General features: G+C 42.2%; 1 protein-coding gene across 5 annotated transcripts; it reads right to left on the bottom strand.

The window, feature by feature from the left end:
* Positions 1–1446: 1446 nt before the first annotated feature.
* Positions 1447–27308, bottom strand: dpf3 (double PHD fingers 3). 5 transcript variants are annotated; one of them, XR_010330603.1, is made up of 13 exons: positions 26484–27192; positions 19242–19402; positions 18784–18891; positions 17559–17692; positions 16902–16997; positions 16178–16250; positions 15103–15144; positions 11600–11734; positions 10918–11046; positions 3781–3893; positions 3363–3444; positions 2998–3142; positions 1447–2961 (listed from the first exon to the last, which is right to left on the bottom strand). XR_010330603.1 is itself a non-coding variant. In XM_064339626.1 (12 exons), the coding sequence occupies exons 1-12, from the start codon at positions 26513–26515 to the stop codon at positions 3075–3077; spliced, it is 1173 nt and encodes a 390-aa protein (XP_064195696.1). In that variant the 5' UTR covers positions 26516–27190; the 3' UTR covers positions 1447–3074. The 5 variants fall into 5 exon arrangements, 2 of the variants coding, with proteins under 2 accessions (XP_064195696.1, XP_064195697.1); XM_064339626.1 differs by having other exon boundaries at positions 1447–3142; positions 26484–27190; XM_064339627.1 differs by lacking the exon at positions 15103–15144 and having other exon boundaries at positions 1447–3142; positions 26484–27166.
* Positions 27309–27314: the final 6 nt, after the last annotated feature.

The following is a 27314-nucleotide window of genomic DNA, read 5'->3' as shown; positions in this document are numbered from 1 at the left end:
TATTAGCCAGTATTTAGTCTCAGCCATTAAATGTCTTTCTCCCTTCTGCGAGCGTGGGTTTTGATATTTCTAATCCTAATTTTCACACTATGTATAGTAAATGCACAAAAATTAACACGTCAATTTCACACTTGCTGCTCTTTACTGATATTTATTTGGAATAATGAAAAATATAAGCAGAGATTCAGCTCTAACCAGGCAACACCATGCTTATGCCTGGACAGCCACTGTACGCCAGTGCTTGTTGCTTTTCCTCAGCTGCTTCCAGACTTTAGCAGTGATTCATTGACACCTTATTTGGCATGTCAGGCATACTCATTTGGCATACCCTTTTAATCCACTTGGTCCTCACTGGGCCAGCCAAGGTAATGGAACTGACATGAGGCTTTAGGTACAAATTCACTCAGGACTTTGGCTGGCCTTACTGTGGGCATTTTCATGTTGCTGTCAGAATTAAGAATGCAAAGACCATCATTTCATTTTTCCAGTAATGCTTTTTTTTAATTATTAATGCTGGTTAATCACCAGAAACATCAATTGGCTCAAATACAAAAAATAAATAAATAAAACCAAACCAAAACAAAAATCAACCTCTCGGACAAATGCATAAATTCCGTAACAGCTAATTCTAAAACCAGTAAAACCACTGCACCTATGATTTTTGCCAGTTACACAGAAACACCCTGTTATTATTTCTTTAAATTTGATTTCCATACTATACAGTACACGTGGCAAGTAAACAAATACTCCAGAGTTTGCAAATGAGCGTGGTGTTTTCTGAACAGTATTGATCTCTTAAAGTGAGTCCTGTTTTCTCAGTCAAGGAAGACCGCAGGCTTTGGATTGTGTGATTGTACGTCCACTCAATGGTTCACTGTCTGGGTGAAAAAGGCTGGAGCAAGACCTGGAAAGGAGAGCAGAAAGCAAAAACCACAGATTCTGTGGTCTCTCACATGATCGGTTATGCTCTGAAAGAGTCTGTTGGAGTCCGAACTTTGCAGGACAGGAACGACAAGAGTGGACCACTGAAGCACCCATTCTGTGTCTCATGATAAACAGTCCAGGAGCCATGGTCATGCTTCTGAGAACTTGATTGGTTCTCAAGGGGCAGGACCAGAAAAACACAGCCTTATCTGAGGTAACAGGATGCTGGGGTCAAAGGTCATGACACAGGTCATGGTCTGAGGAGTAGCAAGGAATCCAGAGTTTGGTACAGCGTTACAGTCTCAAGGAAGTCTCTGAAGGAGGCCTTTAGGCCTCTCTTCAAAGAGATTTTAATGTGAGGTTTCTCTCTTGTTCAAATAAAAGTTACATACAGATAGATGTCAGTGTGGTGTGTACAGAGAGAGCAGTCTACCAGACCTATCATATGAACACTTCTACATGCAGATTTCCTGTAGGGCCTCCAACTCTTTTAAAAATGTTAATTCAAATATAGAAACTGAAAACAGTGAAAAAGATTTACCTACATGATACAAAGGCCTAGGTCACAAATACAAAATGTCAGATCACTTTTAGGTTTTAAAATGGCTAGTAGTCAACCGGTAACTGATGCTGGCTAAGAGATCTAAACAACTAAAACTATACTAAACGGCTTCATTGTATCCCATGATTGTCAGAACACAGTAGTCATCATGTATTTCCAGTTAGTTACAATTTCTCACTCCAGCTTAGATTCTTAAGAATGGATTTCTTAAATAATCAAAAAGGAACAACCTCAATTACAAAGGAATATTGTTTTCTCTCTAATTGTACAATATTTTGAGGTTTTCGGTTATCCAAACCTCAGTTTACAAATCATTGATATAAACCGCTCAGAGCATCCCTTTAACTATGAATAAATACATCCTTTCTAATTTAAATACTAAATAACATCATATGTTGCATGTTGTAAAATGCCACCTAGAAACATAAAGAGACATAAGACATATATTTACAGGGACAGCCAGCATGGGCTTGGGTTTGGGAGATTATTATTATTATGTATGGACATTACGCTATAGATCATTTGGCCCGTAAACATTTTGGCATATGTTAAAAACAAGCCAAAAGGCTGAATATTAAAAATGGAATTGAAATGGACCATATACAGCTCAAGCAACAGTTTCTGTATTTTCAGCATTGCTGAAAAGAGCAAAAGAAACATGCATCTCATGTTTTCTGTTTGTGAAATGCTTGGTCATTGTTTTTGCTCCACCTCTATGAGGTGGACTCAAAATACTGAACATATATGTAACAACACAAGAACACTAGCCAAAATCACATTTTCAATATGTGGGACTGTTTGTTCCACTAATGGTCCAAAGCCAATGTTTTACAAGCTCTGTCTTGTCTGATATGCCACTCCAGACAAATGTACAGTAAACTCAACATAATACGATGAGCATGATAGCATCTATGCTATTATTGACAGAATAGAAGAATAGTGCTAAACAGGAAGGACAGACCACAGAAACCCTGTTCATGGTCAATTTGAGGTAAGCGTATGGTTCTTTTCTGGTTGGTGTACAAACAGTTTGAGGTCAATCTGTCCACACTGTGTGATCATTTCATGAGAATGTCCACATCACGTGGTCAGTTTGAGGTCAGTGCTATTGATGTCTTTTTATACAATTACGTTTCAAGAGCAATTAGGCTCTGTGTGTTACAGAGAGAAAAAATAATGTGTGTGTGTGTGTGTGTGTGTGCGTGTGTTGTGTGTGTTGTGTGTGCATGTTGGTAGTCCACATGCATGCACCAGTGTCCATATGTGAGTGCATTATTGCAATATTTTGGCTATGTATTGTTACTTGGCACAAACAACAGTGGATATGTAAACTATTTAAACTATTCCAAATTCCAATCAAAGAGCATTTACATTTTTAATCCTCTGCAGCATGTGTGCCAGGATCACTGAGTCAGTGGCAGTGTGATGTTTCAGTATCACTGTGTCAGTAGCAGTGTGATTTGTGTCAGTACTTACTATGTCAGTAGCAGTGTGATGTGCGTCAGCATTACTATGTCAGTAGCAGTGAGATGTGTATCAGTATCACTGCGTCAGTAGCAGTGAGATGTGTATCAGTGTACTGGTGGCACTAAGGCCCAATAAAGGCTGAGGCCTTGTCCTTCAGGAGGTCCAAGCACAGGTGACAGCTCCAACTCCCTGCGGGGGTGGGAAAGAGAGAGACGGAGTAGTTTTAATTTTCAGGCCAGTGTTTTCATTTTCTAATCAGAACTTATTGTAATTTTACTGACAACATGAAGCCAAGATGTACTCTGATTCTCTTCATGACAGAATCCTTCTAGTTTATTCTATACATGAATCAGTTGGGAGTCCAGATAAGGACCGTGAAAGATGACCCACGTTTTGGCACAACTCTTACCTTCAGGGGGCTGGGTCATAGGGGGCTTCAGGCAGTACATGTGGTAACCACGGTCACAGTCATCGCAGAACAGGAGCTGGTCCTGAGAGCAAGACACAGGGACACATACGATAGCATTATACTATTACATTCACAGATTTTATTCACTTATTACATTTGCATATAATATCATCACCACAAAATATAAACACCACAAGCCAAACGGAATAACAAAAATGCTATGAATGTAAAATTTTTACACAGATTTCGAGTACTGTTTTTGTTTTGTTTTTTGTTTGGATTGTATTTTCTTCCCCAAGCACTCTACACCGTTGTAATACTCCACTAAAACAAGAAGTTTTGTAATATAAGGTCGACTCTCTTTCGGTTTCTCGTGTTTTGCTCTGTTGTTTGAGTAGTTTGGCACTCGTTTTCTTACGTCGTTCTCGGACGTGCCGCACAGACTGCAGGACTTGCACTCAATGCACTGCCAATGGTAGGTGCGCACGGCCTGCATCATGCTGTCCGAGAACTGCAGACAGGTAGGGTGGCCTGGAAAGAGAGGAGGAAGAGGAGAAGAAGAAGAGGAGGAAGGGAGGGTTAATAGCAGCAGCAGAGAATCTTGGGAAACCGTTAATTTTATCCCATAGCCAGGTTTAATTATTTGCCAAGAAACTGTGGAAAAACGTCCATCCACACTATATTAATGTGTTGTCGTCAATGGAACAAAAGGTACGTACCACATATGTATTTTTGATATTAGATTAACGTGTGAATGCGGTTGTGTCATTAAATACCAGAACAGATGTTTTTTCCAATCAAATCATGACACTTTCAAAGACAAACACTACAACATATAGTAGTGTGGGACAGCTCAGGTCTGTACAGCATGTCATTTCAGGCAAATATGAGCTATTAAAATAAGAGCAATCTCAATAGGACCAATGAGAAGGCAGGTTCTGTCTCACACTCACACCTAAATGGATGGGAGATGAATGTGATTAATCAGGCTATCAGCATTTCTCTGGCACTGATGTACCTTTGAAATCCGCAGACAGACCTGAACATTTCCCTTCTAGCGTTGAAGAGTGGCATGGCAGTGCCTTAAAATGTAGTTTTAGAGAAGAGTAATATTATTCTGTTCCATTTTTGGTAGAAATGGAACTACTTCAAACGGCTAGTCCAGTGGTAACCAACCATTCCTGGAGATCCACCATCCTGTAGGTTTTCCCTCCAACATAAGAAAGCACACTTCATTCAACAGCTAAAGATCTGCATTGAGCCGCTAATTAGTAGAGTCAGATGTGCCACATTAGGGTTAAAATGAAAACCTACAGGATGGTAGATCTCCAGGAACAGGGCTGGTTACCATTGAGCTAGACTAAAGAGGAGGGAAATGCTAGACCAATGGGGAGAGGCAACCACAGTCATTTCCAGCTGGATTTTATAACACAATCCAAAGAAGTGCAGCATGAAGGTGATCAGGTTGGATAACACAATCATAACTGGGTGAGTGTGAGCACAGGTAGAGTTAGACTAGAACAGAAGCTACACTCACTGGAACCATATGATCAACTCATCCCCAGTTGGTGGGAAACCACAGGAAACAAACATAAAATGAAACCTAGCAACACTTGTATCTAGTTCCTCAAAACACAGTCAGGTTCATTCCATCAGCACATTAAACCTCTCTTCAGGTTAAAAAACTCACTGGAATTGGAGAACATATACGGTCAATGGGAAACATTCACAACAACAACTATGAACAGTAGCCAACATCCTTGCCATTTCTAGACTATTTGAGATGCTGCTGTGGCACAGGTTGGGGATGTGATCGATTGGCAGTCTCTGGCAGTTCCGTTCAGGTGTGGTCATGTCTGCAGTCACATTGGTGGTTGGTGAGCTTTTGGGACATCCTGAGCCGTTGCCTCCTCTGATGGAGGGGTAGAACGCATTCCATCGTTTTTCTCAGCTTGGATTTGATTTGTTTGAATCTTCACAGGCTGGCTTGTGGGCACAGTCTAGCCTAGAGATGGAAGGCTTCCGTGTTTTCACCATCTTTCATTATCTGCGCCTGGTTTCTTCCTCCTTCTTTCACTGAAACATTCTCCGGCCCTAACCAAGCGCTTTTCAAAGTGGGTGCCATGAGATCCCTCCAGGAGTGCCTCTAAATTTTAAGTTATGTTAAAAATTTCAAAGTTATGATAACACTAATAAATCTGAATTCAATTCATAATGGAGTATTCGTAAGCTCAGCTGATTTGAATTCATAATTTGTACACTCATGTCTGAAGTCCTACACGTGTTCAACCAGTCTGCGCAGACTGATCTTCCGTCAGGACATAAATATAGTATGTTTGGCCAAATCCTCCGAAACAACCCATTTTTATGTTTTAGCAAAACCTGGGACTTATGATGGTTTAATAAATTTTAGATTTATTTCTACTTTCATTCACATTTACAGGATTTGCCGCCAATTCATAATGTGACCAGTTTTATATCACTTAAAAACATGTGTATAAGACTGCATATACCATTTTTGGGTGTTGCGGAAATGGAAATTATTTACAGGGGTGTCTTGAGCCTGAAAGGTTTGGGAACCACAAGTCTAACCTTTAAAAGTATGTTACTTTATACACTTTGCTTCGCTCTCCCACCTCATTATTAACTGCAGCACTGTCAGTTAATGAACACAATTTGTAGTGTCCTTATCTCTGCTGAGGACAAGATCCATGCCAATTGCTCCAGGAAAAACAATTTCTGCAAGGCAAGTGGAATATAGGCATCTTCAATAACCTAAAAGAACAGTTTGGCCCTGAATCGCCTCATTAGAGTACAGTCTACCTGTGACATAAAAAGACTGTCAAAACTGCAACTTTTTTATTCATGGAGTTGCTTACTAAAGTCTCCAGACTAGCAAACAGAGTGCAAAATTCTGAAACTTTCACACTAAAAGTATTGCATTAAAATAGTTTAAAACTTAACATACTTCCATTATAATTATTGTAATAATTTCCACATCCCCTGCTCAGCTGCATGTTTCCATCCTGAAGACCTGACAATGTCTGTTCTGCACATGCTCAGTAGGAGCTCATCTATAACAGGTCTATGCTGCACATGCTTAGTAGGCGCTCATATACAATAGCTCTGTACTGCAAATTCTTAGAAGCAGTAAACAATTCTGCATGTACTCAATATGATCTCAGTGTACAATATGTCTGTATTGCATATTGTCGGTATTGGTTCATGTGAAGCTGGGGTATTAACAGATATGTAATTCATCTAGATTCATCCAGTGACAGGATTTTGTTTTGCGGGAAACAGAGCTTGAACCGAGTTCCCTTTCAGCATGACTGCTTTTAACTGACAAGGCACAGACACTTGTTATTATGGAAATTAAATTGGGGGTTTCTTTGTGTGTTTTAAGTTCAGTAAGAATGAAGTGGTGCTCAATGGCACCAGTAAAAAAAAAAGCCCATGCATTCAAGAAATTGTGCAAAATAATAAAGCATTCAAGCAAAAATGTATTTATTTCTAGCCAGTAAAGCACATGGAATGCAAATGAATTCCCCTCCAAATTAGATCCCCCCCTAAAGTTATTAATGGGGTAGTCAGATATTAAGGCTAATTTCAAACAGAGACCTAGCAAAATACACTGCCTAACATCTGTCTATAGAAAAAGTTTGACGGTTGTTTCCGTTTAGCTGAATACCGAGTTTTACTTATTTTCCGATTTACATCGCTGCCTACCATCCATGACCTGCACTCTGGGTGACTATTAGTCCACCTGTCAGCTATATCTCGGACCAGCAAATTCTCTAACCGTAGGTGGGCAATTCTAATTGCAGGAATATTTTTCTATCAGACGCTGATAGTGAAAATACTGGCCTGTAAAAGAGAGAATATAAGGAGGCAATGTCCTTCAATATGTGCATATGAGCTTATTAGTGAAGAGTACTCAGGATATTAAAAGTAACGGTACGTCACTATGCACAAGGCTGTAGACTACAGCACCCACAATGTTTTTTTCTGCATTGTGAAATTCGGGAGATGTTATGTTTACAAGGAAATGCCGACTAGCTCTTACCTCGCTGCTAACTGTCATCCTTCGACTCCGGAGGGTATGTGTGCCCTGACGCTCTTCCCTCTCCTGATCCTCATTGGCTCTGAGTGTCCATGGCGATGACGCTGACAAGTCTCATTACTTCTTCACACTGTGTCTGAATCCAGAAGTCTGAGCATCTCCATTGAGAGGTTTAGTTTTATTTAGAGTTTAGTGTGGGTTTACTAAAATGTTTTATTCATTGTTCTGTTTAAAGTCCAGTATTTATTATGCTCTAAATTCTGCATTTCAGGTGGAATGATCCATTTGCTTCATGTACTTGTACATCCACATGCTGACACTGTTGTTTTTTGTTTTTGTTGTTGTATTTCCCCCTCTGAGGAAAACTCGTAAAAAAACTCGAAAAAAATTGTACAGAAAAATAGGCTTATGCAAAAACTCATTAAGTAGAAGATACTCATTTTCTCATATTAAAAACAATATTTCTTTGGCATATAGAGGTATACTACTATATCTAAATTAAACTCATTTTTCACTTCTAGAACTTCTTTTGAAGTTCTATGTTTAATTGTGCTTTTCCAAAAAGAAACATCCGGAACAAAAAGAAGAAGCCAAATAGTTTTAGGGAAGCTTCCGGTTCTCTGTCTCTTTCCTTCGTTCATCTGCACTCGGGAGACCCCACGCTGCCATCGGACCAGAGCTCGTCCAGCTCGTCCTCGTCGAAGCCATGAAACGTGGACGCTTCGCTTTCAGACGTGGCCCCAAACAATTCCTCCAAGCCCATCTTCCTCTCAGCTTGCCCTCCAGTTACTCCGGCTGGCATGTACAGCATGACGAATATATCAACACACAGAAACAATGACACAGCAGTCACTTAGGCCCCCTCCCCCCCCCCAGCTCTCACCTGACCTGTCTCTGAGTGCCGCTAGCAGGAAGCATGTGACAGTTTAAAACCAAGGGGCAGGTAGAGGTCATGTGACACCGGTCTGCTGAACTAAAGTAAATATAGGAGATTGGGTAGCTAACCTACTTCAGACAAAGACCTCCTACCTTTATTGCAATATATCAAGCCATTGCCTAATTGAAGTCTGATACAGAGTGAAATGAACCAACCTTTTCTAAGGCTAAACAAATGCAAGGGCGTAAAAAGTGGCAAATGATGAATGATACTTGGTGTTAAATATAGGGAATAATTTTTTGTCAGAAGACAAGACGTACATCTGATTGGCAAAATGTAATCTATTCAAAACTGCCTCTCCCTGACCTCCAAACTAGAGGTCTACATCAAGCTAGAAACAAGGCCCGAGCTGACTATGCCCGACATCTTTACGGCCCGACCCAAACTAGCCAGAGCTCGAGCAAGCACCGGCCAAATTCTAAGCCCAAAGAGCCTGATCACTGAAACAAGTCGAACGACTGGCAACAATGGCAAAAAGCAAAGCCTCTAGTTTTTGTAGTGTACCACAAACTACAAACTACTGTGCAGAACAAGATATTGAGAATAATGGAGCACACACAAACAGTGAACCCAAAAGTCTGGAAATAGTTTTGGCTTAAACAAAAAACAATAATGCCATGGTTTTAAATAATAGAAATTGATTTCAATATTTGGCTCCAAATATTAGATATAAAAATGGCAAACTGATTCATGTAGTATCAAACTCAAGATGGAAAAAACATGCACAATGGGCTAAGCTGAATGTAGGATACAACTAAAAGGCAAACCCGCTGAAGAAGAATTCTGAAACATCACGCATCAACCTGTCTTCTAGTTCCCCTCACCTACATTCCCTCAGTGTTGTCATTGAGGCAGTGCAGTCAAGGCCACAGGAACATTGTGACAACATGATGGGTCCATAGAAATCCATGGCAGGACACCAGCGAAATCACACTTGCTAGACCTTGAAAGCATGTCAGTGCAACAAAGGGACAATCCCGCTGCAGCTCTATGGTGTGAAAACTGGTGACATTCTGGAAGTTTCCAACAATATTGTGGATGTTGTTTTCCCACAGGTTCACTTGTAGCTCAGTTTCCAAAGGGACTTGGCAGAGGGCAACAGCAGGTAATGTTATGTTTAGGTGTTATGAGCAAGAGCTGATGCAACCACTTAGACCACTTAGTTCTTAACAGCAGCTTAAAAGCATTCTCCTACTGACAAAGACACCGTTCTGGAGAGTGCACCCCAGCGAAACCACTTAAAATTGTAAGAATTATTCATTACAAACAACATTATTATTACGCAGATATTTTTTTGGCTTAGTAGAAACACAGGTATTAACATCAGACTGCTTACCACAGTTGAAATAGCCCCTTTTATGTAGCATTTTGTGTTGACTGTACAAAGTGCCACTCTGTCGAAGGCAAAGTAGTGCTGATATATTAAAACCCTTCTGAATATTTATCAAAAGGAATGAACTGATTTTTTTCTAAGCGGTGTTGACCTGACCTGAGTGCTTAATTACTGACGTTACAGTCAAATATTGAAATAACTGCACATTATTATTTTACGGAGTAACCTTGGCATGACTATGGTCAGATGGAATATAAACATAAAGATAAGAAACAGGCAAGCTGAAAGCTGCCTTGATTTGACTGTACAGTCCACTCATACACATTACAGTACTTCGCAAATTTATTTTCAGACTGTATGTTCCTGAATGTAATGCTATCAGAATAAATAAACAAACAAACAAATGAAATAAATAAAATAAAACACTATATATGCAGCACTGTAATATTTTCATTTGAATAATTCCGTTTTTTTTTTCTTTATGACATAAAATTTTCCCTGGTGTTCCCTTGTATGTGACCAAATGCATTAGAACTTTCACAATCCAAGATAGAAACCTGGCTTTCGTAGCATCCACCATGAAGCATGGGAGACAGGAAGCATTGCTGTGGATCTGAGCAAGTGACGAGCTAATGCGCACAAATTCAGCCTGTGCATTCAGGTCCTGACTGACGTAAAGCACTCATCTCTTAATGAGCCAAAAATACGGTATAAACAAACTCAGAGAAGCAAAACACTCAACTGATATTACCTTCATATTTCCTTGATATTACTACCAGCCATCTAGCTTGACGTTAATACTCCATTCAGTGCAGTAAAACTCTGAGGATCTCCAAGGTAACTGATTCATGGTGCTATAGGCAAGAACACCTCATCTGCAGTTCTCCTCAATTATTAATGTACCTCTAATGTGGTTTAGCATGCAAATCTGTGGCATGGACATGTCTACAGTGAGTCACAGTGCTAAGGGGGTGGAACCCCTTTCTTGATTGACAGCACTCCACCACTGGCAGGAGGCATTGCTAGCAATGAATGCAGCCTCAATCAGCATGGCCACTTTGGCCACGAGTTAGCGTTACATACTGTGCTTCTGGTGAGAGTATGCATCGTGGCGTCCGGCCTAGCGCACAGCCGGTAAGCGAGGCTCGCAGGACAGAAGCAGGCGGAAGCAGGGGACGCTGGGAACGGAGAGAGGAGAGGGAAACGCGCAGGCTCGACTCACCGGAGCGCCCGCAGTCCGAGCAGGAAACCAGCTCCTCCGCCTGGCCGGTCTTCCTGTTGGAGTCCGAGTCCCCCAGGCAGAAGTCACAGTAGTCGTTGGGAATGACGGTCCCGTCGGGGCCTTTGTGAGCTGGGGGAGGAGCACAGACAACTGCGGTAACCGTGGGGATCGTCAGCACGCCAACCTGTGCTAGTTCAAGGGACGCATAAAAGGTTCATAAAAGATTACATGGAGCTCATTAGTTTATTAGAAAGGTTTCATTAAATTCATTAATCTAGAGAATAATCCTTTGGGCCTTTTTAAGTTAGGAATTTTTATTAGCAGCTGCTTGTGTGCATATAACAGTGTACAAGAGAATGCAATTTTTCTGATTAATAAGATCTGAGTGCAGTATAACGCCCTCTGCTGGACAAAGAAGAAAATCTGCCAGCAAACCTCCACCACGCGTTTGTGAAGGTGTGTCTAACTCAGCTGAACATTACTGCCAAAGGTCACTTTGTCATGTATTTTTTACTTTCTCTTATAACAAATGACATTTGGTTATTTTTCATTGTGAGCAATGTTATCACATTGGAAATAGAAGGATCTCTTTATTCGGGAAGAGTCTATCTCTACTCCTCTCTATAGACTCCCCTTCTGTGCACACACGCGTCACAGGTTACCATGGAGACAGAGAGCTCACGTTTGTGGTTGTCGGGGTGGTAAGGGGGCGAGGCCGGCTCAGGATCCCTCTCGTCCTCGCCCTCCTCCTCGGCCAGGTGGGTGTGGGCGTAGTGGTAGCTCAGGCCCGGGCGGTTCTTGTAGCGCTTCCCACAGACTGTGGAGGGAAGAAACCCATCAGAATCAAAACAGCACCCCTCTCTGGAGCAGCCTGTCTGTGCCCATATACCCAGTTAGGGTAGTGGTGGTGAGTGTTCCAGCCTGTATCGTAATCATCCAGTTTAGCTGGGGGCAGTGTCGGCCAGTGGAAGAGCTTCTTCATGCTGATAATTAAGTCATTTGTTGATAATGTTTTGGCAAAATAAAGTCTGCCACCACACTGTGAGTATAGCACACCCTTTCTGTTTCAGTCATAGTCAGATGCATATATATTTTATCAGATCACCAGAGGTGGTTGGCTCTGCACAATTTTAGATTTGTAATTAAAGAATTTAAAGTGGTTAAAGTGCACATTCTCAGCTTTTATTAAAGGGTATTTTTATACACTTTTGTTTCACCTTGTATAAATTACAGTACTTTCTATACATAGCCCCCTCATCCCATTTCAGCACACCATAATTTTTGGGACAAATGGCTTCATAGGTGTATCTGATAAGTCAAGAATGTTCAATTTATTCCTTTGAGAATGAATCAGACAATTTGTCTAAGAGTGTCCCATCTTGATTCTAGGCTTTGCCTTTGGAGTCTGTTATTGCCATTTTTCAACATGAGGAACAGAGCCGTGCCAATGAAAGTCAAGAAAGCCATTATGGGGCTGAGAAACAAGAGAAAAAAACATTATTAAGAAGAAAGGGAAGCATGCCAAAGGCTGTAGGTCAGTAATTGAACTTATGGACCTCCGGTCAATGTCAATGGCATGTGTCAGTGAATACTGTATGCAGAAGACTTCATGAACAGAACTACCATGGATATAGTGCCAGATGCAACCCACAAGCCACAAAAATAGGATGGCCAGGTTACAGATTGCCAAGAAGTACCTAAAAGAGCCTGCAGAGATCTGGAAAAAGGCCTTGTGTATAGATGAAACCATGGTTGACTTGTATCAGAGTGATGGCAATAGAATCAAGAAGAAATGTCTTTGTCCCAAACATTATGGAGTTCGCTATACATTGTACAGGAAGAAACATCATTGCCAACCTCACTTTCATCAGAGTAAAACAGGCTGAATCGATTGCCTTTGGTGAGGCATTCTAATATGAATTGTTTTATTGTATTGTTGTAAAGCAGTTTGAACCTGTGGCCTGAAACACTGTCAACAAATAAAGTTTATTATTATTTATTAGATTAGTATTCTGGGAGCATACATTCAGATATCCCGACATTGCCTTGAGGAGTTTCTGAATCAACTAAATGCACCATTCAGATTAGCATGGCAAGGTTATCAGTAATGTTATTAAATTCTTATCACATTAATATAATAATGCTGTTTGCAGAAATAAGACTGTATTCGTTCAAAGCAGTAAGTCAGTTGAACTTCCGTTTATGCAGCCAGTCTCCCAAGAAGGAGAAATGTGTTTAATCTGGCAAGCTACATCTGAAGAACATTTACCACATACAAGCCAATTTAATGGAGGTGGTGTGACCTCACCTTGAGAAAGCTGCAAATAGTCATTGGACTGATTAAATGGCTTTAAACAGTTTTTCAGATAAGTGAATAAAACTCTGAAAAATTCTGTGTGCCAATGTAATTCCGTCTGCAAACTTCAGAAGGAACTTCCTTCTTGACTGTAAATCTCAACACAGGGCTTCCTGAACATTGTCCTGGGGACCACATGTAAATCTACTTCCTTTTTTTTAGATCAGGGGTGTCCAAACCTATTCAAAAAGGGCTGCTGTGGGTGCAGGTTTTAGGTTTAGCCTAGGACTAAGACACGTGATTTTACTTAACAAGGTCTTGACTGAAGCCCATGATTAGTTAATTAGGTGAATAAATTGTTGTAGAGCTGCAATTCGGTAGAGGGTTCGGCACGGCGGTGCAGTGAGTAGTACTGTCCCCTCACAGCAAGAAGGTCCTGGGTTTGAATCCTAGCCTGGGCCTTTGTGTGTGGAGCTTGCATGCCCTCCCTGTGTCCAGGTACTCCGATTTCCTCCCACAGTCTAAAGACATGCAGGTAGGCTAATCAGAGACTCGAAATTGCCCATGTGAGTAGGATTGTGTGTGTGCCCTATGATAGATTGGCAGCCAGGGTATATTCCTTCCTCTTGCCCAATGGACGCTGGGATAGGCTCCAGCACCCCAAGATAAGCGGGTATAGATAATGGATGGATGGAAAACCAGCATACACAGGGACCCCCAGAACCAAGTTTTGGAAGCCACATGTGATACACATCTATCTAATTCACTACCACAACAAACAATAACAAAAGTAACTTTGGCTACAGTTCTATGTTTCTAAGAAGACAAGGTTTTAAAAATGAGCAGTCTAGAGCTTCTGACACATTGGAAGAAAAAGAACAGGGATATTAATATTCCTACATCAAGTAAACATGAACTACAGTGGCACAAACTGTACTGTACAGTAGTACAGTACAGTTTTATAGGCTATAATACCTATAAAAATGTTGTAGCAGGGGGCTGTAATATATTGCTATTTCCAAGAATATTTTACATGCTCATTATGCAGAAGAAAATCATGTGCTTAACCCAAATTGAACACTGTCGCCCTTGAGCAAACAGAGCAATTTTACTGTCTACCCTCAGCCTGACCTACTGTCTAACTGCACACAACTACCTCAGAGAAAAAAAGAGACTAGCTGATGGACCAGAGAAATAATGCCAACAGGATGTTGCAACTGGAAGAAATATAGAATATCCCTAAGCCAATTTCAAGTAATATGAAATAATAATCAGGCCTGTGGTCACTGTACATTCAGTTTAACAAACTGTCAACAGTTTGGTTCATTAACAGGAGATGACAATGATAAATATGAACAGTGAAACCTTCACTATTTGAGGCAGTCTTCCAAGAAATATGAAACAATTTATATAAATAAAACAACCGTAATATTGCATAAAAATGAGATATATTCCATTTTAAGAAATGTTACAATTCTCAAAGTAACTAATCAGTGCCTATACTATCAGTATGATAAAGTACGACTGTTTGAATGTTTCATATTTTTTTGCACTTTCAGATGAGAAATCTGCCGCTGCGATCCAGATCTTTAACTCTTGAAAACATCAACAAGGACTTGAGACAAAATCATATTTTCTAAAATGCAAAAGATTTAGTCAAGTTCAAACTGACATAGGGTTCAGAGGCATCAACAGGCAAAGAATTCTGTTAAAGCCACATGCATCTAATTCAAAAAGACTAACAAACAAGTACACTACTCTATAATAAAGGTCAAAACTACACTAGCACCAAGCATCTCTAAAAAGCCCCTGACTCCCTCAGACCCAGCTCCCATAGGCTTGTCATCAATCAGCTCAAAGCAAAGAAGGGAGACGACAAGTTGAGATACCTGGACCAGCAGTGTGTGAGTTATGCTTTTGTCTGTATCTGTCTGAAACAGAGAAGACACAAAGCAGAAAACAGCAAATTAAAGTGCATTTCACTGACAGTTTTTACCAGGTGACAGCACGATACGACACAGTCCGTGTGCTCTGGAAACAAAAACTAGGACCGGAGAGGACCGTTCTGGACTACGGTAACTGAGACCAAACGCGTCTCTTCACTTATCGGATGTGTCGCTCAAACGGATCGATGCTTAGGAAGGATCAGGTCGCAGTTGTTTCAAGACAACAACATTCACAGACTTTCTATGGCTCGATTTAGAGCAGTGGGATGAGCACGGTCAATTTGTTTTTATTTTTTAAGTTAACCATATATATATGGGGTGTTGTCAGGTGTAGTGGACAAAACAATATACACAATAGAAAGATAATGTGCTAAATGTAGTAAACGTAGTAAATGCTACAAGCAAATATGAATGGGTGCTAATTGTAACAATGTTTAAACGGAATTTTCCACGGACAGTAGTGAGAAAGAAGATAGCTGATTGGCAGTACTGTTCTACTGAAACAGCTTTTGTGTGGAGACTACATGTTGTGAACAGAGACAGTGGACATGGCCCTTCCACCTTGGTGATGTGTGTTAAACTAACCTTGAGCTTACAGATAAAAACACATGGTGGACATTGGGGGATTGGATAATGACCAACAGGAGCTATTACCATGATTTGAGGATAGTAAAGATCTGCCCCTCAGAGACGATAAGGATCTATTGATTGATTGACTCTCGGACGGTGAACTAACTCAGGTCCAGAGAGGTTCAGGGAGTCGATGGTGTACAGGTGGATTCAGGCTATTCTGGCTCGGGAAGAGTGGTTTCAGTAAAGAGTATCAAGGTCAGAGCAGAACATTTGGAAATATGAGCAGCAGGCTATATTCCTTTGGAGCTTTAGGACCATGTTACACTGAGTCTCCAGCCTGTGCTGTTAGCCAAAACTTTCTGTCCTGACAAGTGTCACACAGCTATTGTTGTGTAACATGTCATCCATGAGTTAGGACGCCGTTCGGGCCAGCTGTGGGGCTTACTGTCGCAGACGTAGGGCTTGTCCTGGTCATCGCTGGAAGCTGCCTCAGCCCTCCGTCGTCCTGACCCCCGGCCCTGCCGAGAGGAACAGCGCGACTGTGAGGCCCCCACAGCAGAACAGCACAGCGAAACCGCACACTGCCTGTGCTCCTGCCCTGCTGTGTGTTCCCACGTGTTACTGGCAGTCTAGCTGCGTGTTACTGTAAGCCTAATGGTGCGTACAGCTGTGTGTTACTGTCAGCCTATTGGTGCGTACAGCTGTGTGTTACTGTAAGTCTATTGGACCATGCAGCTGTGAGTTACTATGAGCCTAATGGTGGACTGTCAAGCTGTGTGTTACAGTGAGCCTATTGGACCGTGCAGCTGGGCATTACTGTGAGCCTACTGGACTGCCTAGCTGTGTGTTACGGTGAGCCTACTGGACTTCTCTATTTTGTGTTACTGTGAGCTTATTAGACTGCTCTACAATGTGTTGGGAACATTTTACTCCCTTGCTGTGTGTTACTGTGAGCCTCTGACTTCCCTGCTATTTGTTATTGTGTGGTAGGCCTATCCTAAATATTTACGATTAGAAAACTGGATTTACAGGGTTGCAGGTTTCAGTTCCAGATGGGGCACAGAAGATGAACAGGCGCTCATCCACATTAGAACAAATGGATTAAATGTAAAGTCATGCTGAATGACAGGGTACAGTAAGGATGCTTACTGCAATGTTAGCACACTCACCCGGCCCTTGGACCTGTGCTTCCTTTTGGGAACGTCCACTTCATAGTCGTCGTCATCAAGGAAACCGTCACCATTTTCATCAGCCTCTAACACCCTCTGTAGCATGTGATCAGGAGGAACAAAGAAGCGAACCCTTACAGAGCACTGAAATCTATGCTTAACACTGCCCTGAATGCAGCACCAAACAGTACACCATACACGTGAATATGACTCTCACTACAGTTGTACAGGACTGAACACCATACTGATCACCATAGTAAAACCATCACTGAACACCATGCAGCAGAAAAACAAATACCCTGACATGACCCCTATAGCTCCTGCTATAGAAAGTGAGGCTTCTTGAATCCCAAAAGGAGTGGAACCATTGTGTTTGAAGCCACTTTTTTATTTGATTTATACGTGTCTCATGACACCATTATGAGATTCATTAAGCTTCGGTCTTGCATCAATAAATTTCAAAACACAATGTTATAAGATGTAAAAATTCCCCAAGAAGAGTGAAAAATAAACACCACTGTCCTAACAGTGGTTGTGGTCTAGGGAAGGGTTGGGTTGAGTTGATTCTGGGTCAGTTCAGTGCTTCCTCACACAGTGGTTGTTATCAGTGTGAGGGATGGGGTTTGCCTGATCCTGGGTCAGTTTCCAGGGTCTCACCTGGATCTCAAGCAAGCTCTCCTCCTCCTTAGCGTTGCTATGTGCCTTCCTCTCCAGCCCATCTCCTCGCAGCAGCGCCTCCAGCGTAGTGCTCTCCGTGGGCGGAGCCTCCTTCTTCTGCGCTAACTCCGCCTCTGTGGGTGTGACCACAAACGTGTCATTCTCAGCTGAGGTTGCCCGACCCCACCCCTCTTTAAAACAGTGGTTCCCAAACCGTGGGTCAGGGGCTTTGAGGTGGGTCACATGTAAAATACAAAGGTAAAAATACACCTTATACTATCATTTAAATGATCAGTTATGATGTGCATGTACTGCTACAGCATTACATACCACTAAGCCTAGTGTGCTGATCATGAAACACAGCCACAGACAAGCTGAGGTAGGTAACCTGTATAAGGGAATCACTCCTATTTTCTGTATTTCCTGCTCAGGGTGTCTTACCTTTCATGTCTAGCCGGTTACAGAAAGTGTAATATAAAGGAAAGGTTTATTTTTCTTCAGATTTGGGGGTAAGTGATTTGCTGCATTATTGAGCTGAGCAGAGTTGGGACCCTCCATTGTTTCTGCAAGTTGATGTTCAGCTGTCAGCGAGCAGACCGTTTCTGTCCCCAAGGGAGCAACCTGACTGGCGGTAAAGTGCTGCTCCTGCAAGCAGACCTCCATCCCACCACCCACACCCTTCCCCCCATGTGGTCTGTCAGAGTAGACGACCACATTCGAAAACAAAGAGCATCCCACGGGAGAGATCCCGCCCGACACCTCCTGCTGCTCCCACATGAGACTCCGTCATCCGAGCAGTGATTCCCAGGTTCAAACTGACAAATCCATGATTTGACTGCTTGGGGAAACCTGTGTATCTCATATATAAATATGTAACAATTGAGAGATTAAAACTAGAAAATTCTATCGGTTATTACTGAGTCTGACAGAAAGCAAGTCAATGAATGAGTAATAGGTGAGTGAGTGAGCAAGCAAGAGAGTAACTGAGAGAGTGAGGAGAGGTTGAGTCAGTCAATGAGAAAGCAAGTGATTACGTAAGTGACAAATTGAGTGGTGGTACAAGGATAGGAGTGAAACAGCATATAACTGATAGCACATCAGTGTGCCAGTTTAATATATGCAGTTTGGGGAATTACTCCACGGAGATAAAGGTGGAATGTGGATGGAACAGGAGTAGAAACGAGGGAGGTTGGGGCTTGCAGGATGCCGTTGTTTCTCCTCGTACCGAGTCGGAGCTCACAGAGCCGCAGCTGGGGGTCCACGGGGGGGTGCATCCTCCTCTTCTTCCTCCAGCAGCGGGCGGGGTAAGTGTACATCTGTCCTGCCCCCACTCCTGCTCGGAGACACAAACAGGAAGCTGGTTTGCAACCTTCTGCCCCTCTACTGGCTCTCAGCCAAACCACTAGTCACATGCAGCTTCTAACTACATCGCAACCGAAATTTACCACAGTGTTCTCCTATTCCCAAGACAAGATAAACACCTGAGACCTACAGATGAGCAGATCTGATATAGAATTACATTGCTCTCTAAACAGCATCTTTTTTCGTAATAGTACACTTCTATTTTCATCTGCTGTATTGCAGATCTATTGAAAGAACTGAGTTTATTATCAGTTAAATGAAAAAAGTCCTATAATTAAGACATGCTCATCCCACCACCCGCAGGTGCTGCACTAAGCCCACCTGGCCCGCGGTGGCGCTGTTCCATCCAGATGTAGCAGTTGTTCTGCGCCACACCGGTCTGGGAGTCCAGAAAAGGCAGGCGGACGCTACGTTCGGCACAGAGCCTGGCATTGTAGCTGCGGCAGTGTTCGATGGCCTCCCTGTAGAACTGGTCGCCTAGCCTGCAGGTGCAGAACACAAGCAGTCATTAGCCTCTGCTTTGTTTTCTATGTTTTCTACAACAAGGCATCGTTTTGGATCCCCAATCAGACTGGTCAGTACAGGCATTCATCACCAACATAGGGTAGAGTGGGATGAAACAGAGTGGAAGAGGCAGGGCAAACAGGAGAAAATACTCCATCGGCTAACTTCCTGTTTGTTTGCCATAGACAGATGGGTGTTCCAGTGACTGAAAGCCTTAATGCAAAGATCCATAGGGTACAAAGTGCTCCTTCCTGATGCTGTTGCCTCGGTGACTCCAGCATCCTGGTTGATTAATTTATGGCTTTTAATAACCCGCCTCCCATGGGTACAGGCCAGCAGGGCTGTTAGGCTTGACCTGCTAATGAAAGCAGGGGGGGAAAGAGGACGCCACAAGACGGATCCCACGGGAACCAGGTTTGGGTCGATGCCAGAGGACATCCATTGAAGGACGAATCAAGCTGCCACACCAAAATCGAACAGGTCCCAGAACAGCAACTGACCCATGGAACTTGACCAGATGCAGCCTAGCTATTAGCTTGTAGGATTTGGGTAATATCTGCTATGTTTGGTGCTACGTTTATATGAAATGACCTGGTTGCTGGGATTTATTAAGTGAAGCAAGCTTTGAGGATACGAAGAGGATGCTGATTCACTGGATTGCCCTGGTCCAGCCCATAATGTTAATAAGAGGAGTCAAGGGGCCCAGCTATCTAGTTTCTTGAGTTTGGAGGAAAACAGAAGTTGAAAGCATGTAGGCCAGAATCGGCCTCGGAACACTCAGACTATGAGGGGCTAGTGGATGCTGCTACACGGCGAACAGGGGCGTGTTCATAATGACACCTCTGAAGTGAGCCTGTTCCTTTCTGAAGCCTCAAAACTCATTCATCCTCACCCTGCCCCAAGGACTGCAGAACCAGGCCTCCAGAATACTCTGTCTCTGGGACACAGATAGCATCTCACACCCGCGACCGCCCCCGTTCTGTTGTGACCTGCGACCCCTCGTCCAGAAGATTCACAGAAATGCTGAGAAAGCCGCTTCTGAGACGAAACGGGAGCACAAAGAACCCCATTGTTCAGAGGCACAGAGTCAGGGCGAACAGACGGAGAACACGGGCACAGACAGCGGAAGAAAGAGAGGACAATGAAGAGTTAAGCAATTATCGGGAGAAATAAGGTTAAGTGATTTGGTGAGCTTTTAACATCCGTTTGAACATTTGAAAAGATAATGTGAATCAAAGACATTGTTAGTCATGTAGTTGTTAAATCACATATCGTAATACAATGGTTTTCCTTAGTAACATGTTTCAGCATTACCATGTACACACACACACACTCAAAGACAGAGGGAGTGAGCAGAGAGAGAGAGAGAGAGAGGGACAACACAAGAGGAGCTTAATGTTAAAGTACATTTGGAGGAGTAAGAAATAGAAATAATAATCAGGTGCTGCAATCTCCATGGGTTTCCTTTGGGTAGCTTCCACCACTATCCAACAACCGCCTGTGTAATGTGCTAGAGGCTAGCATGACGCTAACACGGAGGTAGCGTGTTTCAGGGACTACAGATCACACAGGAGCATACATGACCTGTGGGGTGTGCGTGACATGTGACAGGATGCAGTGAGCGCCATAGTCTTGTGACCGCTGAGAGAAACAAAGGCGGTCTTCAGCAAGCTGGCCTTGACAGGGGGTCTCTCCCTCCGGCACGCTCCCGTCAGCTGCGTTCTGTATGTCGCGTGTCACAGGTCACGTGTCCCTGGTTGTGCTGGTGACGGGTTATGTAAAGGAGAGCTGGCGTGTCCGCTAGCAGTTCCCACTCGGTTTGGTCAGAGGGAAAAACGAGGGTATATTAACAGCTTCTGAAGAGTGCCTAGTTTTATGGGGGTCACCCAGTCTCAGACTTGATCTGATTGCTCTCAGACACCATCATCCAATCAGCTGCTGATAGTCCTCAACAAGGGGAGACTACTAGCAGTTGAGATTAGAGTCCCACCCCATCACACACACTTGGGAAAAGCCGTGTAATTAAAGTAACCAGACACTCAACATGCCACAAAATGAATTCCCTTTCATGCCATTTAGTGTTATCTTTTCCAGAATTCTACAAAAAAAACATGGATTCAAGATATGAATTCTAGAAATAGCAATCACTTACTGTGATTTAGGTCAGATGCAACCAAAGATGTACTTCCTCTATTTGAATAATCATGGCTCGGAAAAAGGAACTGCATAAATGAAATTTAAATCTTGGTGGGCGCTCTGGCCATTAATTCCATGGGCTAGACCAGCTGGCATGCTCCTCTTGTTTAATTCATGAATGGGTGAATATTTTTGTGTTCATTCTAAAAAATGCAGCTGCCCTCACAAGGGGAAAGCATGAGTGACTGCATATAAAGCACAGAGCATTCTGGGAAAAGGGTGAGAAAAAAAAACAACAAACACAGTCAACAGAATAGTACCAGCCATTTAATACAGGAATCACCTCAATCTCTGTCGGCATTAATCTCGTGCTTTAACTGATGTGTCAGAGCAGTCCTGCATTTGACCCACCTGCATATAATCAAAGTTGCTCAGGGCGGCTAATGAGGGAGAGATTATTCAACAGAACAGTCACAGAGGGCTGCCGAGATTCAGGAGATTCACAATATTCAATCCAGTACTAACTGATAAGAAAGACTATGCTCGTAGTCCAGGTAAAGCCCCCAAAGCCCCATTTCATGGCCTTACCCTCTATTCAGTAACAATGACACGGTTACTCTTCAGTTCTGATGCTAATCATTAGCGTAGAACCAATGAAACCGCCAAATCCCTCCATCACTCCAAAACCGTTCAGGGACTGCCTGCCTAATTAGTATTCATGGTACACTGAGAGTCGTTTTCATCTCAGTTCTGACAAGAAAGCAGAGTGCTTTGTCCCGTGATACACTATCTCTTTCTCTCTCTGTCAACCCTCCTTTTCTCTCTTACCCTCATCCTCTCCCTCCATGTTTTCACACTCATTCGTTCTCACTCTATCCATCCTTCTTTCTCTACCCCTTCCTTTTATCTCTTCTTAGCTTTCTTAGATACCTTCCCTTTTTACTATCCCCATCCTCCTCTCAGACGACTCCTACCCTCTCTTTCTCCCCTCTCCGTCCTCGCTCTGCTATCTACTACTTTAAGGGCAAATATCTCTCATTAAAAAAATCATTGTAAACCAAAACATGGCTTTTCACTTGATTAACAGGAGGCTACATTTGAAATGAAAACAGGAGGGCTATTTTATTTATTTATCTGATTTTTATATATATATATATATATATATATATAGTATTATATATATATATATATATATATATATATATATAATTTATCAGATTAAATGGAAAAACACCTGTGCCCAGGCTTTATAAATTAAGAATGCAGAAAAAATAACAATAGCACTCCTTTCCTGAACCCAAATGAAGACTGGGTCTGGGTGAGACAGAGTGGCACTCTGGAACAGTGCCGTTTCGCCCGAGAGATGGGGACGGGACGATGGGAGGGTCACAGAAAGCAAGGCAACAAAGCCAGGCCCTGTCATCTGTGTATGGTCTACAGAAAAGAGACCTGGTGCAGGAGATCTTTCCCCCTTGGCACAACTGAGGCCAGCATATAATGCACTGGCTCATTACACGCTCATTAATACAACTGACAATTAATTATTCAGGGCAGCCGCATCAAGAGAGAAAGTGAAACCAATATCATGGGTTGAGCGGGAGAGGCTTCCAGATCGTCTCTACCAACAGGAAGAACTACATATACATACTATATATCTGTACTATATACATAACTACATATGTACTACATGTGTACTATAACTGCAATTCAAGGTTATCTCAGCATTCCCAAAAGGGTAAATTATATACAGTATACCACAGCAGATGGATATGCCTTACAAACTAAGTTCCTGCAGGGCATGATGGGATGGGACTGCAGTTCGTCAAAAAGACTGCTTCATTCTCTCCTTCCAGCAACAGCTCTTTCAAAATGCCCTGCTGACCCTCCTCTTCCAGCCTGAATAATATGAATGCTACAGGATTCCTGATAAGCTAAGTTAAGGGTTTTCACAGATTTTGTAATGATTTGTATTTATAATTCATTTGAACACACTAACATTTTTTTATCTTAAAGTTTAAGATTTTAAGCTTAATGTTCCTTAAATTAATTTTTTAATGGCTTCCAGTGAGGCATTCTGACCAATTAAAACTCCTGAATCAGTCTCAACATTATCAGCCGCAGCTGCAGACTACAGCAGTACTACTCAGTGAGGTCACCGTGTTTGATGACATCATTGGTTCTTTCTGCTTTCTGGGGGGGTGTCCCACCGTCTCAGGGAAAAATAGACAAGCGAGGGGCAAAGCCAAAGTCCCCAGAGCTTTATAACTCGGATTGGGGGGCAGGGGGTTCAAGGGGGGGGGGGGGCTATTGAAAGAGAGTTTAGCGGTCACATCCCCCAGAACCCTGCACGCTTCTCCTATAGAATTATCTATGAATAAGGGGGGAGTGGGAGTGAGGGAGAGGGAGGATAAGAGTGAGGAAGATTGAAAGAGAGGCTGAAAGAGAGAAAGAGAGGGGGGGAAGAGAAGGAGACTGGATTTAAATAGAGCGGGACATGATGTCCCATAGTGATGGGGGGGGGGGTCATGCTTCCACAAGCACCATGTAGAATCCGCTCAACATATTGACCATCAGCAAAAGAAAAAACCTCACAAGAAACTGGGAGGAAATGATCAATCTGAGTCAAGCAAGACATATAGTACATGCACAGGGCCATGCCTAAGAACTCATTATAATCTCCTGACTGACAAACGCAATCATGTCCCAGGACTGCAAGCACCAGAATTATGGAGCATCACTCAGTTTGGTTCTAATGGTGGAAAAAATGAAATCATACAGACAGATCCCGTACACGTACTCACGCACACAGTGTGTCAGCTGTTAGACCAATCATACAGAACATTGTCATTTTTACTCCTAACAGCTACTTCCCTGTAAAAAAAAAAAAAAAAGATCCAGACAAGTTATTGCAGACCAGACTCAACGCTTTATTTTCTCTGATTATCTGATTGGTCCATGGGAACAAGCTACTTCCAGTTAGCATTGAATGAAACCATTTAACATCTTCAAATTTGTGCAATTAGCCTGAATTGCAACTCATTAATTGCAGCCAGTTAATGCTTTTGTCTGACACATTTCGGGAGGCTGAGCATTTATCTCCTCAGCATCTGTTACCAGATTGAAAAGGGGTGAGACCTACAGTATAGTGAAATTTTTGTGAATATTAACAGTGTGAGGGTTCAGTGACTATCAGAGCGCAGTTAAAGTCTCCCGCGATAACAAAGCGCATCCTCACATAACTGTAAGCGCAAGATTGCTACGATAAAAGGCATTTGAAACAAGAGCAGCGCCGGTGATATTTTAATGGGTGCAAACCTGAATACGCCAAGTTCATGAGGCATGGTGATTGGCTGCGTGGGGTTGTCTGTGTCACAGGCAGGGAGCAGATGGGGTTACCCTTGTTGCCCAGGGCTCCCCTTTCGTCAGCTCAGCTTCTGCCAGATGGGCCTGAGACCCCACTAATCTGAATCCCCCCCCTTCCACCCCCCTCCCCATAATTGTCCTGCAAGGACAAAGGCTGGACATGGTACTGTGCAGTGACATCACAATATCACAGCCATGCAAAATGGACACACCAGGATGTTCAGAGCTTGTTTTGCCGTAGGTTTGTACATGTCACTGTGACCTTATCATTTGGCTCAGGCACAAAATCACTATCAAACAATATGTGCAAACACGGTCACGGGCTCAGTAGAGAGTAATAGCTTGCTCTCATTTAGTTCAGCTTGTGATACATTTCACTGAGAGGAACAATGATTCTGTGATGTAAAAAAATATGTTAGCCAAACACCCCACATCAAGGAAGAAAGGGTGTGGAGTGCTTACATCTCTTAACAGGTTTTACAGACACAGAAGAAAAGTTTTCCTATAGGTTCTAAGAGCTGTCACTGCACACACCACCAAAAAGGATGTGGAACCTCAATGAGCAACAACCAAGTCTCTTCTACACAGACAAAAATAAAATGAACCACAATTCTTGAAAATAGAATAAGTATTGAAACAACAAGCCAAAGTTATTCGTTTGCCTTCCACAAAATGCAACCCCACCTCCATATCATGCTACACTCTACGACAGACTACCTGTACACACCGCCCACCGACATCATCACATGGGATTTCCCACTCCACACGCAAGTAAAAACTGAACCACAGTTCTCGGATACTCTTCGTTTCAAAAGTAAACAATGTTCGTCTTTGTGCAGGTTGCCCACTCAAACCACGTTGGTGTTACATTGTTGCAAATTAAGCGAATTATTATAGTAACATTCATTGAATTACGAAACACTGGGCTACTCTGATTCGATTCGCGATATTCCAACAGAAAAATCAAGCTTGCTGCGTTTCAGCTGCACTTGTGTGGATAAAACAAAACATGTCATCATGAAACAAGAAAGACCTAAGAAAAGAAACCATGCATGTTTGTACTGTATTGTTCAATCAATCATTCGCATAAATCCTCACAAACCGGAACTTACTATAGTCTCGCTCTACAGACAAATGTATGACTTCAACAGAATTCAATAAAAATCCCTCAGCGAATTTTACTTCAAGGAATACACTTAAAACATACACTCAGAAATGATGCAGTTATGTCCGTATTGAAACATGAATGCATATCGATATTTTAAAACAAAATATACAATACCATTAAATGCAGTAATTTGTCCTGGCATCCAGTGTTGCAAATTAGTTTTAAAAAATAGCACAAAAATATTAAATAAGCATAACTTGATTCGTCGAATTGTCCTGTTATATGTAGAATAAAATTATGCAAATTAAATTTAAAAATTCAAAAAACTGGAAGCTATAACAACTATAATCCTATGTTGAATTCATTTAGATAAATTTACTTTGACAGTTCCGCATAAATGTAAACAATAAAGTTCATAAACATAATTGCAATAAATTTAGAGAATTACTTACGCTTTAAGTGGATTCTGAATGACAGTCGCCATTTTGCTACACTGTAACCCAATGTTACAAGTCTCGGAGTTGCGGGGACATCAACGAACGAAAACACCTAACCAATCAGGCTCTTGGTGTACTGCTCAAAAGCCAATACAATACCAGTACCCGGACGCAAGGCGTGGCCTGTGAGGGAAACTGTCAATGCCATTTAAAAGGACTGCTCTTGTGTATACCTACATTAGGGGAACTTCATGGCCACATTTCTTAAAGAGGCAGGATGCATTTTTTCTTTGTAAATGTCTATCAAATCAGTATTATCCAAATCCACACGCAGATAGCGGCTGGCCAGTCGTTCCATTTAGATGGGGGAGGGGGTTTCACCATCCATTGTTTGCATGACTTACTTTGCAGCTATATTTCAGCCTAAAGCCCGCCAGTACTGCAAAGGGAAATTTTGTTCTCTATCATCATCATACCCTCTCTATCATGCTATCCCCTTACACTGAAGTATTACAGTTTCCTACTGCACATGTACAAAGAACTTAAGGTTTTAACATTATCATGGGGATTAAAACATCTAGCTAAAATCAATAGACAACCTATGTAATACAAAACATACTTTCCTGTTCTAATTGTCTCTATGTCAACATAGAGATGTAGTAATAACAATGTTGCTCGATTAAGGAGTTAACCCAGTATGTAATTAAATATGAAAAATCTGAAATACTAGGCTATAGCTGTATAACATTTTGGAGAACTGGATACAATATAGCCAAATCGGTCGATGACAAAGGAGACAGCATGTACTCTAATTTGTTCATTTGTCCAAGAAACGTTAAAGGAAAC

The sequence above is a fragment of the Anguilla rostrata genome, chromosome 6 (genome assembly GCF_018555375.3).
Source record: "Anguilla rostrata isolate EN2019 chromosome 6, ASM1855537v3, whole genome shotgun sequence".
NCBI classification, from domain to species: Eukaryota; Metazoa; Chordata; class Actinopteri; order Anguilliformes; family Anguillidae; genus Anguilla; species Anguilla rostrata.
The sequence above is the reverse complement of the archived record's forward strand: the minus strand, read 5'-3'. Positions and strand labels throughout refer to the sequence as shown.

What these genes read in the sequence shown, in the direction of transcription:
- dpf3 (XM_064339626.1), bottom strand. Translation starts at nt 26,515, where the DNA reads ATGGCGACTGTCATTCAGAATCCACTTAAAGC. An exon ending in ACAGCGCCACCGCGGGCCAG is followed by an intron (nt 18,892 to 19,241) that starts GTGGGCTTAGTG and finishes GTCTCCGAGCAG; the next exon opens with GAGTGGGGGCAGGACAGATG. An exon ending in CAAGCCCTACGTCTGCGACA is followed by an intron (nt 15,145 to 16,177) that starts GTAAGCCCCACA and finishes TCTCTGTTTCAG; the next exon opens with ACAGATACAGACAAAAGCAT.